Source organism: Hippopotamus amphibius, chromosome 15, assembly GCF_030028045.1.
Source record: "Hippopotamus amphibius kiboko isolate mHipAmp2 chromosome 15, mHipAmp2.hap2, whole genome shotgun sequence".
Taxonomy (NCBI): domain Eukaryota; kingdom Metazoa; phylum Chordata; class Mammalia; order Artiodactyla; family Hippopotamidae; genus Hippopotamus; species Hippopotamus amphibius.
In genome coordinates this window covers 148,018-163,915 of record NC_080200.1, presented here as the reverse complement: position 1 = coordinate 163,915, position 15,898 = coordinate 148,018, and the positions used below count along the sequence as shown (strand labels likewise).

The 15,898-nt window shown below is 63.5% G+C and overlaps 2 protein-coding genes across 3 annotated transcripts in view; both read left to right on the top strand.

Annotated features, from left to right (window-relative positions):
* The window catches only part of SHC2 (SHC adaptor protein 2), a 29,313-nt gene extending 21,746 nt beyond the window's left edge, over positions 1-7,567 (top strand). Inside the window, exons 10-13 of one of the 2 annotated variants that reach the window (XM_057710222.1) lie at positions 1,726-1,869; positions 3,262-3,575; positions 6,072-6,205; positions 7,423-7,567. In XM_057710222.1, coding sequence (XP_057566205.1) covers positions 1,726-1,869; positions 3,262-3,575; positions 6,072-6,200 — 587 coding nt within the window. In that variant the 3' untranslated portion in view covers positions 6,201-6,205; positions 7,423-7,567. Of the gene's footprint in view, positions 1-1,725; positions 1,870-3,261; positions 3,576-3,784; positions 4,294-6,071; positions 6,206-7,422 lie in introns of those variants that run through there. The other variant, XM_057710221.1, reaches the window with a different exon arrangement.
* A 5,940-nt stretch (positions 7,568-13,507) lies between these two features.
* On the top strand, positions 13,508-15,387 carry C2CD4C (C2 calcium dependent domain containing 4C). The gene is made up of 3 exons (XM_057709961.1): positions 13,508-14,766; positions 15,022-15,208; positions 15,325-15,387. The coding sequence occupies exons 1-3, from the start codon at positions 13,508-13,510 to the stop codon at positions 15,385-15,387; spliced, it is 1,509 nt and encodes a 502-aa protein (XP_057565944.1).
* The last annotated feature ends 511 nt before the right edge of the window (positions 15,388-15,898 follow it).

The following is a 15,898-nucleotide window of genomic DNA, read 5'->3' as shown; positions in this document are numbered from 1 at the left end:
CGGGCGGCAGACACTGCCTTGGACCCCTGTGTGTCCCTCCCACGGATGCTGGGCTGTAGACGGAGTGCACGGCTCAGTCACAGTAGGGAAGCTGTCAGTCAGCTCCCCGATGTGGCTGGGTGGTGTGTTTGCCCACCAGCCCTGCGGAGGCTGCCTGTTTCCTCACAGCCGTGCTGACATCTGTGTGGAGCTTTTTTATTTTTTAGATCTTCCCAAACCATCTGGGCATTTCACTGCTGAATATCAGAACCCTCTTGGCTGCCAGCGCCTGTTGTTAAAGTACATGCATGGCATTAGGTGCCCAGCAGGTGCCCAGCCACCATCTGGCCCTGGTCAGCTATTTCTCAGGGACATGGGCTGCTAAGGCCTGACTCCCAGGGCTCACTAGCACTTCCTACTCCTGAGCCTTTGCACATGATGTTATCACTTCTTATCGTGCCTTTCCTAAATCTCTGGCCAAGAACTCCTACCAATATGTCAATGCCCCAGCTCCAATGCCCAGGAATTTTCTCTCTGGACTCCTGCAACCCAGGTTTCTTCCTTCTCACCTGACCTTGATTATAAGAGGCTGGGGAAATCTGTGCCTCCCCTGTGCAGACTGGGAAGCCTGGGCTGAGGCCCCTCTGCCCCCATCAACCCCCCAGGGCTGGAACAGCATTAGCACTCATTGAACCATAGCTTTTGCCAGAGGTTTTCATCTTCACCCCTACTTGTGAAGCAGCTACTCCTGTTCTCCCCATTTGGCAGAGGAGGAGACTGAGGCGCTGACAGGCGACCTCACTTGCTCGTGCCCAGAGAGGGTGGAGCTGCTTTGGGAGCCCAGGTGTCTGCGAGGGTGAAGGATGTAACTGGTATAAAGTGGAGACTGAAGCTGCAGGCCCTTGGGCTGGATTTGGCCACAGGCTATTAAAAGATGATTTCCCTGCCAGGGATTAAAAATGGAGACGTTTAGAAATTATTGACAGTTCTGGGGGAAAAAATACACACATGTCCTTTGAACCTAGGAAAAGATGCTCAACCTTGCTCAAAATAAGAGAAATGGAAATTAAGTTCCCCCGGGATGCCATTTCTCACCTGTTGGGTCCGCGAAAATCCAACAGTCTGAGAGTACACGGAGGGGAGGCCTTGGGGACAGGGCAGAGGCAAACCAGTGAGCATTCAGCAGACCTGGGCCGGGTGCTGAGGGCCGCGGGAGAAACCCCCTCAAGGACACCTGTTCATGGAGTGTGTCTTTGAACCATGCAAATGCTTTACACATTTTTCAAAAACAAACTTGAAAAAAGAAGAGAAAGGAAACCCTAAAATAGAACACAAGCAAACAAATGGTCTGACCGTGTATCACGCTGATAACATAATTACAGGGAGGGCAGAATTTTCTTATTATTTTTTAAACGTGGAGATGTAACACAAACATCGGGGTTTCTGCCTTCTCATGAAGCTGGGAAGCTCTGGCCCCTGGGCCACCTGCCTGCTTGGCAGACGGTCCTGGGAGTGTGTGTGTGGGGGGGGTTCTGCTGGCTGGGCGGCTCCCGCGGACCTCCGCGCCCCCACAGCCCCGGGCCGGGCTCTTCGGCCGGTTTTCACTCCTGAGCTCGCTGTGCAAAAACGCGGGCTTCCGTCCTGGAGGGAGACGGCTGTGGGCGGGGCTCCCCCCGGCCCCTCCCCTTGAGGCCCCCCCCCCCCCGGCTGACCCCGCGCCCCTCCCCTCCGGCTCCCCAACCCCAGCCCCGCCCGGGGACGGCTACATGCAGGCGGATGCCCGAGGCCCGCGAGACTACGAGGACCACCTGTACGTCAACACGCAGGGTCTGGACGGCGCGGAGCCCCTGCAGCCTGAGGACAGCCCCAAGAAGGACCTGTTCGACATGCGTAAGTGGGGGCAAGCCAGCCTGATGGGGGAGGCCCTGCGTCCTCCCCTTGGGACTTCTCCCCAGGTTATGGGAGGGGGGTGGAGTGTGCTTCCCATGGGACTCCCTCCTCCGTGGGACCCTCCAGTCTCTTGAGGGTAACCCGGCTTCCTCTCTGTGGGGCTCCCCAGTCTGAGGAGGGAGGCCTAGTCCACATCTTGATCAAGGGACTAGCGGATGGTGGAGCCCATACCTTCTTTCCTCTGGATGCCCCAGCCTGAGGGGGGGCTCCGTGTGATGGAGGAGGTTTACATCCAAAATACCCTCCTTTCCCACAACATCGATTCCGTCCTCCTCCACAAGCGCTGTGGGCGTGTGGGCTCCATGCTGGCCCTGGCGGCGCCTTCTCCCTCCCCCAGGACACCTCCCTAGGTGGAGGTCCCTGAAGAACTCCCAAGCCACTGGAAATCTCTTCCTTCACCGTTTGCAAAGCCCCCCTCCTCCTCCCCATCTGACAGCTCGATTTCTTGTCATCGCAGTAGTGACGTGAGCACCTGCTGTGGCCCGCTGGCTCCTCACAGCAGTTTCAGATGGGAAAGGAGGTGCTCCGGGTGTGAACTTCTGAGGCAGGCTGTCCCCTTGGGCGGCCAGCCAGATGGTCCAGCAACCCCAATGGGGAAAGGGATGCTTGTTGCCAGGCTCCCATTAGAAACCCCGGGGTTGCCTCTGATTTGCCCTCCTGGGGTCATGTGCGCACCCCCCCCATCCAATCACTGGGCCGGGAGTGTGAGGTGAATGTGCTGATTGGCCGGGACTGGTCACATGCCCCGGGAGCGGGAGGCTGGGCCAGCCTCCGCCAGATCCCTGGAGGAGCCAGGGAGGAGGGATCCGGAGGGACCACGAGTGGGCGAGCGCAGAGCGCAAAGCAGAGACACAGGGGCAGGGTTCAGGGCTGTGAGGCCGCACTCCAGGGCGTCTGAGCTATGCGGCCACCGCTCAGAGAGGGCGACCGGCTTGCACCGTGTCCCACTGGTGCCTGCTGGGAGCCTCAGGAAACGTATGCAAACCATCGGGACCTTTTCCCTCAGAGCTTGGAAGAGGAAGGGAGGCCTGCTGCTTACCAGCGAGGGGGAGCATGTAGTGGAGGTCCTGGCCCACGCGGCCAGAGGAGATGATGACACAGGAGGCCCTGGAAAGGACGACAGCGTAACAGGACAAGAAAAGGGAATAGGTGTGCTCATTGGAAAGAAAGAAATGCTCGTTCTCTGCATATGCTTAGAAAACCCAACAGAATATATGGAGTTACTAACAGGACCAGTAAAAGGTGAAGGAGCAGCCTCCCCCAGCCCAGGCCCCTCCCTCCCCGAGGAGGCACCGGCCGACCCCCTCCCACACACGCCGTCCTCCCCCGCAGGACCCTTCGAGGATGCCCTGAGGCTGCACGAGTGCTCCGTGGCGGTGGGCCCAGCGGCGGCAGCCCCCCTTCCCGTGGCGGACCAGTGGCCCAGCCCCCCCACCCGCCGGGCCCCCATCGCCCCCACGGAGGAGCAGCTGCGGCAGGAGCCCTGGTACCACGGCCAGATGAGCCGTCGGGCGGCGGAGAGGCTGCTTCGAGCGGACGGCGACTTCCTCGTGCGGGACAGTGTCACCAACCCCGGGCAGTACGTCCTCACCGGCATGCACGCGGGGCAGCCCAAGCACCTGCTGCTCGTGGACCCCGAGGGCGTGGTAAGGTGGGGCGGGGGCCGAGGGTGGGGGAGCGAGGCGGGGGCGAAGATGCGCAGGGAGCAGGTGTGGGGTGGGGCCTGGGGGGCAGGTGTGGGGCGGGGAAGGGATGGCCTCGCGCCTTCGCCCGAGGCCCGGGGCACCCACCTTCTGAGCGCCCCTTAGGGTTAATGACGTAGTTTTCAGCGTGCAGAGCCCCTTGTGTTTTTCAGATTCCGTTCCTCTTTACCCGGTGCTTTGGATTTACCAAGCATTTTCCAGTTCTAGAAGACGTTTCGGTTTTACACAGGATGTCCCAGTCTATGAAGCATTTGGAGGGGTTACAAACCCTTTTCCAACCTCAAGGCTTTTCAGGGCTTACAAAGGACCATATTCCATTCATTGTAAGATGCACTCCCCCCCATTCTGTCATCACTAATGCACCTGACAAACAGTGATGCCTCTGAGTGGTAAATACAGCCGTTTCAATCTTTAACGTATCTGACCGTTCACAGAGCGCATCTCCATTTACAAGGAGTTTTAGGGCCTACAAATGACTGAATTGCTTCAGCCCTGTGGTACAGACTTCCCTCTCATTCTGACATCTCTAAAGTCTTGATTTTTTTTTAACCATCAATTGCATCTTTGAATTTTCTCATCATTGAACTTGGAGGTATTTTCCTCTCCTTGTACGTAAATTGTGATGCATCTTGCAGCTGCCTTGAGTCAGTGAGGGTTGGCATATTCTATAGCTCCTAAAGCATTTTAGGGTTTACAAGGCACTTTCCCATTTACAAGGAGTTCTGGGGTTTGGAAGTGTTTTCCGTTGTCCAAGGGCCTTGCGCTTTATAGGGTGTTTCCCAGTGAGAAGGCCCATGGGGCGTTAAGGGCCTTCTCAGAGTTTACCAGGTGCTTTGACCGCATCCAGCTGGCTCCTGAGCACCGCCCTGGAGGGCTGCGTGTGCTCCGTGCCCCGTACGGGCCACACTCCGGTGGCGACTGTGCGGCCCGGCCCAGCTGGGGCCACGCCCCAGCCCCGTCTGGTCAGTTCCCTGAGCCACCTCCTCATTGGTGTGTGATGGCACTGCTCACGGCTGCGACCCCTGCCTGGCGTGACGTCCACCCTCCCCCGGCCTGATTTCCTCTCTGTTTGGTGGATCTCAGGGTGAAGGAAGCTGCAGAAGCTTCAGAACCTCCTCACACACTGGGTAAAGGTGCAAGTTCCCAGGTCCCGTCCACAGTGCCCGGGAGGGAGGTGCTTTGCCGTGGACCTGGGCACGTGCATTGCAAGCCCGCTGCCCAGGTGGTGTGCGCCCAGCGAGCTTGGTGCCGCCCACGGGTGTGCGGCAGCTGGTGGCCAGCGCGTGTGTTGCATCCAGGTCTGCACACAGGGATGCTGAGATTTCCTCACTCTCAGATGCGGGTGGTCTTCAGACTTGGTGCTTCTGCTTTTAGGGTCCGTGTCTGCAAGATTACTGGGGTGTATTCGTTTCCTAGGGCTGCCCTCCCAAATGACCACCAACTGGCTAACTTAAAACTGTAGAGATTTATTCTCTCCCGGTTATGGAGGGCAGACGTCTGACACCAAGGTGTTGGCTGGGCTGGTTCCTCCTGAGGCTCTGAGGGGGGATCGGGTGCAGGCCTTCCCCTCAGCTTCTCGTGGTGGCGGGAAATTCTTGTCGTTCTCTGGCTTGTTGACACATCACCCAGTCGCCGCCTCTGTCTTCTCGTGGCTTCTCCCTGTGTCTCTGTGTCTAAGTTTTCCTCTTCTCATAAGGATTCTTCTCCATGATGGTTTACCCCAGGATATTCAATAGAGTTCCCTGTGCTGGACAGCAGGGCCTTGTTGTGTATCCGTCCTGTGTGTTATAGTTTGCATCTGCTCATCCCAGGCTCCCACTTCAGCCCTTCCCCACCCCCTCCCCCTTGGCAACCACAGGTCTGTTCTCTATGTCTGTGAGTCTGTGTCTGTTTTGTAAATAAGTTCATTTGTATCATTGTTTTAGGTTCCACTTATAAGTGAGGTCATATGGTGTTTGTCTTTCAATGTCTGGCTGACTTCACTTAGTATGACCATCTCTAGGTCCATCCATGTTGCTGCAAATGGCAGTATCTCATTCTTTTTTATGGCTGAGTCATATTCCGTGATATATGCACCACACCTTCCTTGTCCATCAAGGTGAACTCAATTACATCTGCAAAGAAGCTTTTTCCAAATAAGAGCCCACTCACAGGTTTCAGAGGTTAAGACGTGGACATATCTTTTTCCGGGGGGGGGGGGGCACCATTCAACCCGTTATAGGAAGCGGGGTCCCACAGGGCTGGTGCTTTTGGAGCCTGTGTCCACACCCGTTTCTGGAACTCTGAGGCTGCTTCTGTGGTTGAAGTCTCTGACCCGGCGGTTCTCAGACTCGAGCACAAGCTGCTCAGCTTCCCATCTGCAGGCCTGGGGCTGGCTCGGGCGTTCGCCTCTCCGCCGAGCTCCTGGTGGTGCTGATGGCGAGGCCTCTGGCTGTGCAGGTGCGGACGAAGGACGTGCTCTTTGAGAGCATCAGCCACCTCATCGACTACCACCTGCAGAACGGGCAGCCCATCGTGGCTGCGGAGAGTGAGCTGCACCTGCGTGGCATGGTCAAGCGGGAGCCCTGAGCCAGGTGCGTCCGGCCCCCACTTCCAGATTTTTCTCACCTTGGACATCGAGAGAGATGCACATGCCACCCAGTTCACCCATTTACAGGGCAGGCTCAGTGGGTTTCAGGGTCTTCGCAGAGCTGTGGCACCTTCCCCCACCTAATTCCGTACCTTCCATCACCCAGAGGAAACCCGTCCCCATCAGCAGTCACTCCCTGAGTTGTTATGGTAACTCCGTGCTTAACTGGTGGTAAAAATCCCCCGGAGGAGGCGGGTGCAGCGGGGCTGGGGCTGGGGCTGAGCGCAAGGCTGCATGGGTGGGGTGAGAAGGTCCATCTGGGCCTGTCACTTCTGGAGCCTCGGGAAGCCTTGAGTGGGGGAGGGACAGGCAGGTCTGGGTGATTCCAGGGTGTCTCTGGCGGTTGGTGGGGAGGCATGGGGTGAGGCGGGGACCTGTCTAGGCAGGGGAGGAGAGCTGGGAGCAGAGGGGTCGGGAGGCAGGCACAGTCTTTGGGGAGGAGGCAGAGGCAGGACCCAGGGATGCGGGGAAGCTGGGGAAGCTGGGAGCAGGGGCGTCGGCTCGCAGAGGGAAAGGGGCTGTGGAATTTCCCCAAAGGCTGGGAGGCGCTTCTGGACCAGGTTGGGCTGCTCTCCCGTCCCCATGACAACGGTCTCTTCCTGCCTCCTCCCCCACTCAGCGCTGGCCTGCTCCCTGCCCCCAGCCAGGCCTCGGCTGCAGGCGGAGACGGGACTCTCAGCCTGGAGAAGGGCTGCGGGGACGGGGTGGTCCTGTGGAAGCCCCGAAACGATCTGCAGCGCCACAGGGTTGTGCGCGGGCACGTGCCAGGGCCCCACCTGCTTCCCTCCTGTGCCCCGAGTTGTTTGCGACCGGAGAAGTAATGCCAATGGCGGTGATCATAGCTGCTCACGCAGAAGGTGCTGTGTCCGGGCCCTGTGCTCGGCCCTCCCCACATCCTCACTGACCCCCACACGGCTCTGACAGGCACTGTTAATGGTGTTCTCGTTTTGTGGAAGCAGCAGCGGCACAGAGAGGTTAGGGGACTACCCTAGGTCACACAGCGAGGCCGTGGAGGAGCTGGGACTTGAACCCTGGCCCTCCGCCTGAGGCCTGTCGCCGGGTCACTTTGTTGCCTTGTAACTGAGGTCTCCGACACCTGAAGCCAGGTCTCCGGTTGCCGTCTCCGCTGACCCTTGACCTCTCCTTCCCTTCCTCCCCCAGGTGGCGGTTCTCAGCCTCTGGCTCCTGTCCCCACTCCCCGGATGCCCCTGTCGTGGCCTCAGGGGCCCCTCAGCCTTTCTCTGGACCCTGGTCGGGCCAGACCCGCCGCTGTCTCCCCTTCCTCGGTGTGGGTCTCTGAGACCTTCCTTCTCCTGCCGGCCCCGGGCTGGGCTGGGTCAGTCCTGCCAGGAGAGGGGGCCCGTGACCCCTTCCTCCCGCCGAGCCCTCTGCCTGCTGCCACTCCTCACCTGGAGTGAGGGTGCACATACCAAAGACACAGCCTTTTCTCGCCTTTAAAGAAAATATATCAAAAAGCAGCGGTCTGTCTCGGAGCCCTGGCCCAGCTTCCTGATGGGACACGGAGGCACCGTTTCCTTTCCCGGCTGGACATCAGCTCACCTCCCTGGAACCAGAGAGCCCCCAGTTCCCTGGCACGGAGACGGATTCCTGTCCTGGCGGGGCTCGGATATTCCGGCTGAAGCATGAGCGCACAGCTGTCGCTTGTGGGGAGCATCGAGGTGCTCTGGGTCCTCGGGGCGGGGCAGTGCTGCCGCTGACGTGGGGGCAGCCTTGCGATGGTGGGGGCATCCGGGCGGCTCCCAGACAGCGGCCCCGGGTCGGGGTGGTCGGGAGGCCCCCGCCCTCCCAGCGGTCGGCCTGGACTGGACACTTGGAATCTGTTTGTCATTAAACCTGGGAGTGACTGTGGGGTGTGAGCCTGCCTGCGCTTTGAGGCCCTCGCGGGTGGGGGTCCAGGTCAGTCTCCTGGGTGGGGAGCCAGGGCAGCCCCGGATTTGCCCTCCCCGGGGCTGAAGCCGGAGGGAGCCAGGCCTGGCTGTGCCGCTTGTGGGGGTGGCCGAGTCCCCGACTCTCCCCAGAGCCTCCGTTTCATCCTGAGGTAAAGCACACGCCAGCTTCTCTTTGGGAACACCCTAGTTTATCTCCCAAATGCTACAAACCTCTGTCCTTTGAGACACCCCCGGATACCTGGCAAAAAGCTCCCTGTTTTCTTCTCCAAATTGCTCCTACTCGTCCTGAGAGATGGCCCGACTTCTCGGTCTCCCAGTGTCTCTCGTCCTCATCTTGAGAAGCCCCCAGCTCTCCCTCGGGCCCCCGCATCGACCTCGTGGCCCCTACGTCTCCCCATGCCCAGCTCCCTGCTCTGGCCCCGGCTCTCCTCTCCTGACCTTTCTTCGCACGGTTTCTCCTTCCCAGGGAGACCCCCATCTCTCCCCAGGACTCTCCTCCAACTCCTCGCACTGACGTGGAGGCACCCCTCCCAAGGAGGCACCCGAAGCCTCGCAGCATCCCTGCCGGGCGGGGCCCCCCGTCTGCCCAGGGTCTGGCTCTGGGGAGGGGCCGTGCTTTTTCTGCTGTCAGCAGGCCCTGCCCCAGGCCCTGGGGGGCCCTGGTACGGGTGCGGGGAGTCAAAGCCTTTCTGGTCTGCCTGTAACTGGGGGGAAGCCATCAAAAGGCAGAGGCAGAAGGGGACTCTGGCTGCCATGTCTCTTACTTCACAAATCTGGAGACAGAGCCAACAGTCCATCCATCCACCCACCTGCCCACGCACCCATCCATCTCCCTCATCAGTCCACCCACCTGTCCAACACACATCCAGCTGTCTGCCTGCCCGTCCATCATTCATTCCATGCATTTGTCCATCCATCCACACCCCTATCCTAATATCCTTTAAGCTCCCTTCATGAACAACTCTTGTCAGCCAGGACCTCTGTTGGGTAGTGGGGATGCACCGTGGCCAGGACAGACCTGCTCTGGTGGAGTCTGTCAAATGACATTAATCAGCAGGTCACCACTAAGCGTATGATCACAGCCCTGGGAAGGAAAGCGCCCTGGAGCTTAGGGGCCCCAGAAAATCTGGGAGGGTTTCTCTGTGGGAATGATCTGGAGGATGGACAGGGAGGCCCTGAGTGAGAAGGAGAGAGATGTGGGTGGAAGGGATGGTGTGTGCAAGGCCCTGGGTGTGTGGCGCACAGCTTCTTCAGGGGACAGAAGGATGGCCAGAGCGTTGGAAGGGAGATCAGAGGGGCAGTGGCATGTGGGGGGTTGCACAGCTGGGAGATTCCTGGTGCCAGGGAGAGCTGCTCAGGGCCTTTTAAGCACAGAGGTGATAAGATTCTCAAAGTGGCGATGAAGCTGTGGGGGACAGGATGGGACTGGGAGGTGGTGGGAGAAGGCGCTGGGCGGGAGGGTTGGGGGGGCGCGGTGGGGGAGTGTCCGGTTCTGGAGGTTTGTAGGCCCTTCGTCCCTCCCTCCCTTGGGTCCTCTGAGGCCCAGGCCTCCCCTTCAGGGACTCTATCTCGCGTCCCCCCACCGCCTCCTCCCCGGGGCATGTGCTAAGAACCACACAGACTCAGGGTCCTGAACTTCTCCCCACATTACGGACGAGGAAACAGACTCAGAGGGACGAGGTCGCTGCCAAGGCCACGGCACTGGGAGGCGGCAGAGTCTGGAGTCCAACCCCATCACCTCCCTCATCCTGCTCCCCAAGCTGGGAAAGCCAGGCTTGGGTGCCCCCGCAGTGACAGGAGCTGGGAGCCTGGGTCCCGCACAGCTGTCTGCTGCCCCGTTCTACCTTCGCTTATTCAGTCAACAAACACTCTTGCCCCAGCCTTGCCCTCAGGGAGCCTTGGGGTGGGAAATAGCAGAGATGGAGGTTCACCCTCCACTGTGCAGGCCCTTCCCTGAACTGGGTGTCCCGCGACCCTGGGCCTCCATTTCCTGATCTGTAAACTGAGGGTCGTGGCCCTCCCCCAGTGCGGGCTACCCTGTGCCTTGTTGGGCCTGGGTCCCTCCTGGGAGCTTGCAGACGGGCCTTTGCTCCCTTTTCCAGGGAGGGAGGCAGAGCTCAGAGGGGAGGCTGCTTGCCTGGAGCCACGGGGGCAGCAGGTGGCCCCTCTGCACTGGAGCTCAGATCTTGGGCCCTTCGAGCCACCTCCCTGTACTTCCTCCCAGTCGCCCTTAGACATGCCATGCCCTGCTCCCCATTCAGTGGGTCCTTGAGGCAGGGGCTGAGGACAAAGGCCACCCAGCGTGAAGTGGAGGCCTCAGGACAGGGGGGGCCCCTGCCCAGCTTGAGCCTGTGGTCTCCTCATCTCTGCTTCCAGGAAGGCTGCGGCTGGGCGGGGGTCCCGGGGCACGGGGCTGCCACACCCACCAGCTGAGGATTCCGCTCAGAGCTGAGCTGAGCGGCCGGAAGGGCCCCTCCCAGGGTGGGGTCCGCAGCCCCACAGGGCAGGCCTTTGGGACCTTCCCCAGGGTCCTTCCCCCACCCTCCCTGCTCTGCCTCAGTTCCCTCAACGTGGTGGGGAGGGGATAGCGGGACTTCCAGCTGAGCCAGGCGTGGGGGGTCAGGGCTGGGGCGCCCTCCCGAGCCCCTTCCCTCGGCAGTAGCGGCGTCCGTGGAACCAGCCCTCACCTTGCACGTTGCTAGACCCTGTTCTACGCGTTTTGCAAGTGGTACCTCACTCTGTGGAGTCTTCACTCTGATGCCGTGATTCAGGGGCAGGAGTTACACTGATGGACCCCTGAGGACACAGAGAGATGTGGACACTTGCCAGAAGCCACACAGCAGGAAGTGCGGGCACTCAGATCTGAACCTGGATCAGGAGGCTCCAGACGAGCGTCCCAGCTGCCGAGCACAGAGTAAACCCACTGCCTCCTTCCCAAGCCCAGCCGGCAGCAGACCCCACCCCCGTGAGGCAAGGGCGTGGGGAGTGAAGGCCCGGGACCCAGGCTGGCCTGTCATCGAGTTCCTGTCACCTGAGCTGATCACCTCGCCATCCTGGGCCCCCCTGTCCTGGTCCGTGGGGTGGAGGAAGGTGACTCGAGGGCCCTGCAGGGAAGAAAGAGCACTGTTCCAGGCGCTACCCTTCCTACTGTGGCACTTACTCGTCCTGGGGACACTGCAGGGATAAGGCCACCACAACCCTCCCTTCTGGCAGCTCCAGGCCCAGCAGGGTTGATGGACAGCAACTGAGGAATTGCTCGAGGGCATTCTTCGTGAGAGCTGAAGCTGGGGGTCAGCAGGTTCTGTTGGGTGTGATGTGGGGCAGGCAGGGCAGGCTTCCTGGAGGCGGCAGTGGTATCTGCCTCCTTCCTCAGACTGTGTGGCCATGTCGGTGTTGCCCCCAGAACAAAGGGGGGGCTCAGTGTTTGCTGGGTGAGCACAGTTGAGACAGGCCTCCTGAGGGAGCCTCCCTTTCCCCATCCGGACACTGGGACGCTAAGCCCCACCTCACTCCAAGCTCTGCTGCTGAACCAGCGAGTCACTGCAGATCGGCCCCCCTATCAGCTGCAGCCATGACGACCCTGGGGACACTTCTGGAGCAGAAGAGGCTCCTGCAATATCATCATTTAATAAGGTCCCCGCATCCCCTGCCCTGCATCACTCCTGGCAATGCATTATCTTGCTGGACGTGGGACTGGTCAGTCGGCCTTGGGTTCCAGAGGGGAAACTGAGGCTGGGAGGGAGGAAGGAGGGAGGAAGAGGGGGTTGGGGCCGGCATTCACAAGGGTGGGATCCCGAGAGCGCCGGGGTCTCGGGGCTGCCAGGCCTGGGCCTCCTGGTCTCGCCCTCGCCAGTTTCTCCACCACGTGAGCTGCAGGGGCTACTCTCTCCTTTCTCCCCAGTCACGTTTTTCCTGCTACCTTTCGTCACGGGCGCCGCCGAACCTGCAGTTGCTGTTTACCTGCGTAGCCCTGCAGCGGCACCCTCCCCGCAGGCCGCATCACACAGCCGGCGGCTGCCTGCCAGCCCCGGCCGCGTTCCCAGCACCCGCTCGGCGCTCAGTGACCCTCCCTCCAGGGACTAAAGGAGCAGCGCCCGGAGCGGCTTCTCGGGGGGCCGCGCCGAGCGGATGTCCGTTCGCAGGGAGGACCGCGTCTCAGCGGCTACCTCCTCCTGTCCGCCTGCCTCATCTGCAGACTGGAGGCAGCCGTAGCACGTACCCACCGGTTTTCGTGGGCATGAGCCGGCGGGGGGGACGGTAGGAGCTGAGAAAGCGCTCGATAAATAAAGTCAGCTGCGCGGCTGCTGCTACTCCTTCACTCGCCACCGTAAGTCGGGAAACGGCCCGCAGTCGAACGGAGGCGGGGGCTCGGGGTTTCCAGGGGCGTCAGCCAACCGCGACCACCTGCCTCCCTCACCCCTCGCCCCCCAGCCCCCCGGGTGCCAGCGACGCTCCCCGGCGCGGCCCGCGGGGTGGCTGCGCAGACGGCCCGCGCGGTGCCGCGGGCGAGCGAGGCGGGGCGGAGGGCGGCCCTACTAGAAGGAATACGGCGGCGCGGCGGCCCGCGGGGCGGTTTCCCGCCGCCGCCGCCGGTGAATGAGTCCGACTGCGCTGCCGCCGCCGCCCGAGGCTGCGCCCGCGTCCCCGCGTCCCCGCGCCCCCAGCCCTCGCGCCGAGACCCCGCGTGGCCGTGGGCCAGCCAGCCCCGCTCACCGACCCCCGGCAGGTGAGTTCGGGCCCCCGCCGCCCTCCGCGGGGGCCCCACCCCCACCCGCAGCCGCGTCCCTCGCGGCGGGGGGCGGGGGGCACGGAGGCTGGGGGGGGGGTCGGCCCGCCGCGCCATCAGCCCCCAGACCCGGCCCCTCTTCCTTCCCCCACCCGGGACGCCCGGACCCTCAGCCCGGGAGAAGCCACAGGTGGGTGGGAGCTGGAGGGGCGGCGGAGCCGGGACACCCCGGGGCCCCCCGCGCGCCCTGGGGTGTCTTCCCCGCGCACTGAGCGCGGACCCCTTTAGAAAGCGCTCTGAGATCCTCAGAACGGGGGTGGGGGCGAGACTGGAGCGGCGGTCCCCTGGGAGCTCCCCGGGAGTCGGCGCCGCCCCCCCCCGCCCCGGCGGGGCTTCGGCGCCTGGAAGTTCAGCGCGATTCCTCTGCGGAGGGGAGACGATGGGCGAGCCCGCCCCGCCCCCCTCCTGGGCCGCAGCGCCTCGGGACCCCGGGGCCCCCCGCGGGGCCGCCCCCAGCAGGTGCCGGGAGCCCCTCTTCCCGCCCCCGCGTCCAGCGGCGCCTGCAGCTCCCGCCCCCCGCTTCTCTTCCCAGGCCGCAGACCCCGCCCCCATGAAGAAGACCAACATGTGGCTCTTGGAGCGGCTCCGCGGCTCGGGGGACAACGGGGCCGCGGGTGGCGAGGGCGGGGACAGGGCGGCCAAGGGGCCCCTGTACAGCAACGTGCTCACGCCCGACAAGATCCCGGACTTCTTCATCCCCCCCAAGCTGCCCGCCGGCCCCGCGGAGCCGGAGGCGCCGGCCGAGCTGGGGCCCGCGGCCTCGGAGCAGAGCCTGGCGGCCGCCGCGCCCCGCCGCGCGCCCCGGAGCCCCCGGCTGCCCGCCAAGCTGGCCGCCGAGAGCAAGAGCCTGCTGAGGGCGGCCACGCGGCACGTGATCCAGGTCGAGAGCGCGGAGGACTGGCCGGCGGAGGAGGCGGCCACCAACGCCGACCCCCAGGCCCAGGGGGCCATGTCGCTGCCCTCCGTGCCCAAGGCCCAGACGTCCTACGGCTTCGCCACGCTGGCCGAGAGCCCCCACACGCGGCGCAAGGAGTCCCTGTTCCACAGCGAGCACGGGGCTCTGGCCCAGGTGGGCTCCCCGGGCACCCGGCGCCGTCGGGGGGGCGTCCAGGCCGACGGGGGCGACGCGGCGCCCAGGGAGGCCGTCGGCGCGCTCATGAGCCCCGGCCGCTGCGTCAGCGGCGGGGAGAGCGACACGGGCTCCTCGGCCGAGTCCTCGCCGTTCGGGTCGCCCCTGCTCTCGCGCTCCGTGTCGCTGCTCCGAGGCTTCGCCCAGGACGGCCAGGCCAAGGTGAGCCAGCTCAAGCACTCGGTGGGCCGCCACGGCTCCCTGTCGGCCGACGACAGCACGCCGGACACCAGCCCCGGGGCGCGGCGCCGCCTGCCCCGCAGGGCCACCCCGGAGCCCGGGCCCGAGCCCGGCGCGGCGCCCCGCGCGGAGCACGCGGTGCGCATGGGCCCGCGGGGCAGCGTGAGGCTGCTGGCCGAGTACGAGGCGGCCCAGGCCCGCCTGCGCGTGCGCCTGCTGGCCGCCGAGGGCCTCTACGACCGGCTGTGCGACGCCCGCAGCATCAACTGCTGCGTGGGCCTGTGCCTGCTGCCCGGCAAGCTGCAGAAGCAGCGCAGCACCATCGTGAAGAACAGCCGCCACCCCGTCTTCAACGAGGACTTCTTCTTTGACGGCCTGGGGCCGGCCAGCGTGCGGAAGCTGGCGCTCAGGATCAAGGTGGTGAACAAGGGCGGCAGCCTCAAGCGGGACACGCTGCTCGCCGAGAAGGAGCTGCCCCTGACCTCCCTGCTCCCCTTCTCGTAAAGGCCCCCGAGCCCTCGCCCGTGGGCGGGAGAGGCCCCACTGCCACTGGGATCCGGCGGGGGAGGTGGTTTCCGCTCAGGCTGGGCCCAGCCCTGAGGCTGCAGCCCACGCTGGCGGTGCCCTGGGTCGGGGGTTGATTTTTCCAGAGGAGGAGAGAAGGGGGCTGCCAGGGAGAAGAAGGGGCCAGCTTGCAGGGCTGAGCCCCCCGTGCCCCAAGTTCTGTGCCCCCGCTGCCGCCTCACCCCCTCTAGAGTCCCGGAGTCCGGGCCAGGAGGGAGCCGAGGCCACCCGGAGACCCAGATGCTGCCCACCCTGAGGCCCAGCCGCATCTTCTCCGCTGCGGCACGAGTGTCCTCCTGTCCTAGGCCCTCCGGACACCCCTCCTCCCCGCCCCCGCCAGGGAGCAGCGCCAGGCCCAGGGTCTGCCTACGGCACCCGGTGGGGCTGTGGGAGGAACCCCCCCGCCCCGGTTGGGCTGGCTCTGGGCAGCCCTTGGTCCTCCCAGGCCCTGAAGGCCAGAGCCACGTCTGAGAGCCCCTGCCCGGCAAACACAGGCAGCCATGGAGGAAGTCCCGGAAGATGAAAACGGGGGCGGTGGCCCCCCTCCGGCCCCTTGAGTGAGACAGCCCTCCTGTTGGCCGTTTTCCTCCATCACCGGCTCTGCTCGGGGCCCTGCTGCCCTGCTGGGCGTCCGGAGCCTCCCTCCCCGGAGGGGCTGCTCAGAAAGTGCCGGCAGAGCAGCGCCAGCCCGGGGCCCTGCTCCTGCCTGCCCCTGTGGCTGCGGGCGGCCCCCCGCCCCCTCCTGCGCGTTACCCTTGGCAGCTGGGCCCCAGGGGGTGATGCCCAGGACCGACGGCCTCGGCTTTTACTCCGCTCGTGTACGTAGATTTTGGTGAGCGTGGGTGGGACGTAGGGGTGGCTGGGAGACCCTGGTGGTGGCTTTTCATGCTGCCGAGACATCTGCCATGGGTTTAATTGTGTCACTGTGTGGGTCGGTGAATGATGTTTGTGGAGGTTTCCGGCTCAATGAGACAGAAACGATACAAGTTTGAAGCAGGGGCCAGGCAAGGCCAGATCTGCCCCTTCGCCTCTCCTGGGCTACCTGCTGGGCAAGGATGGACCAGGCTG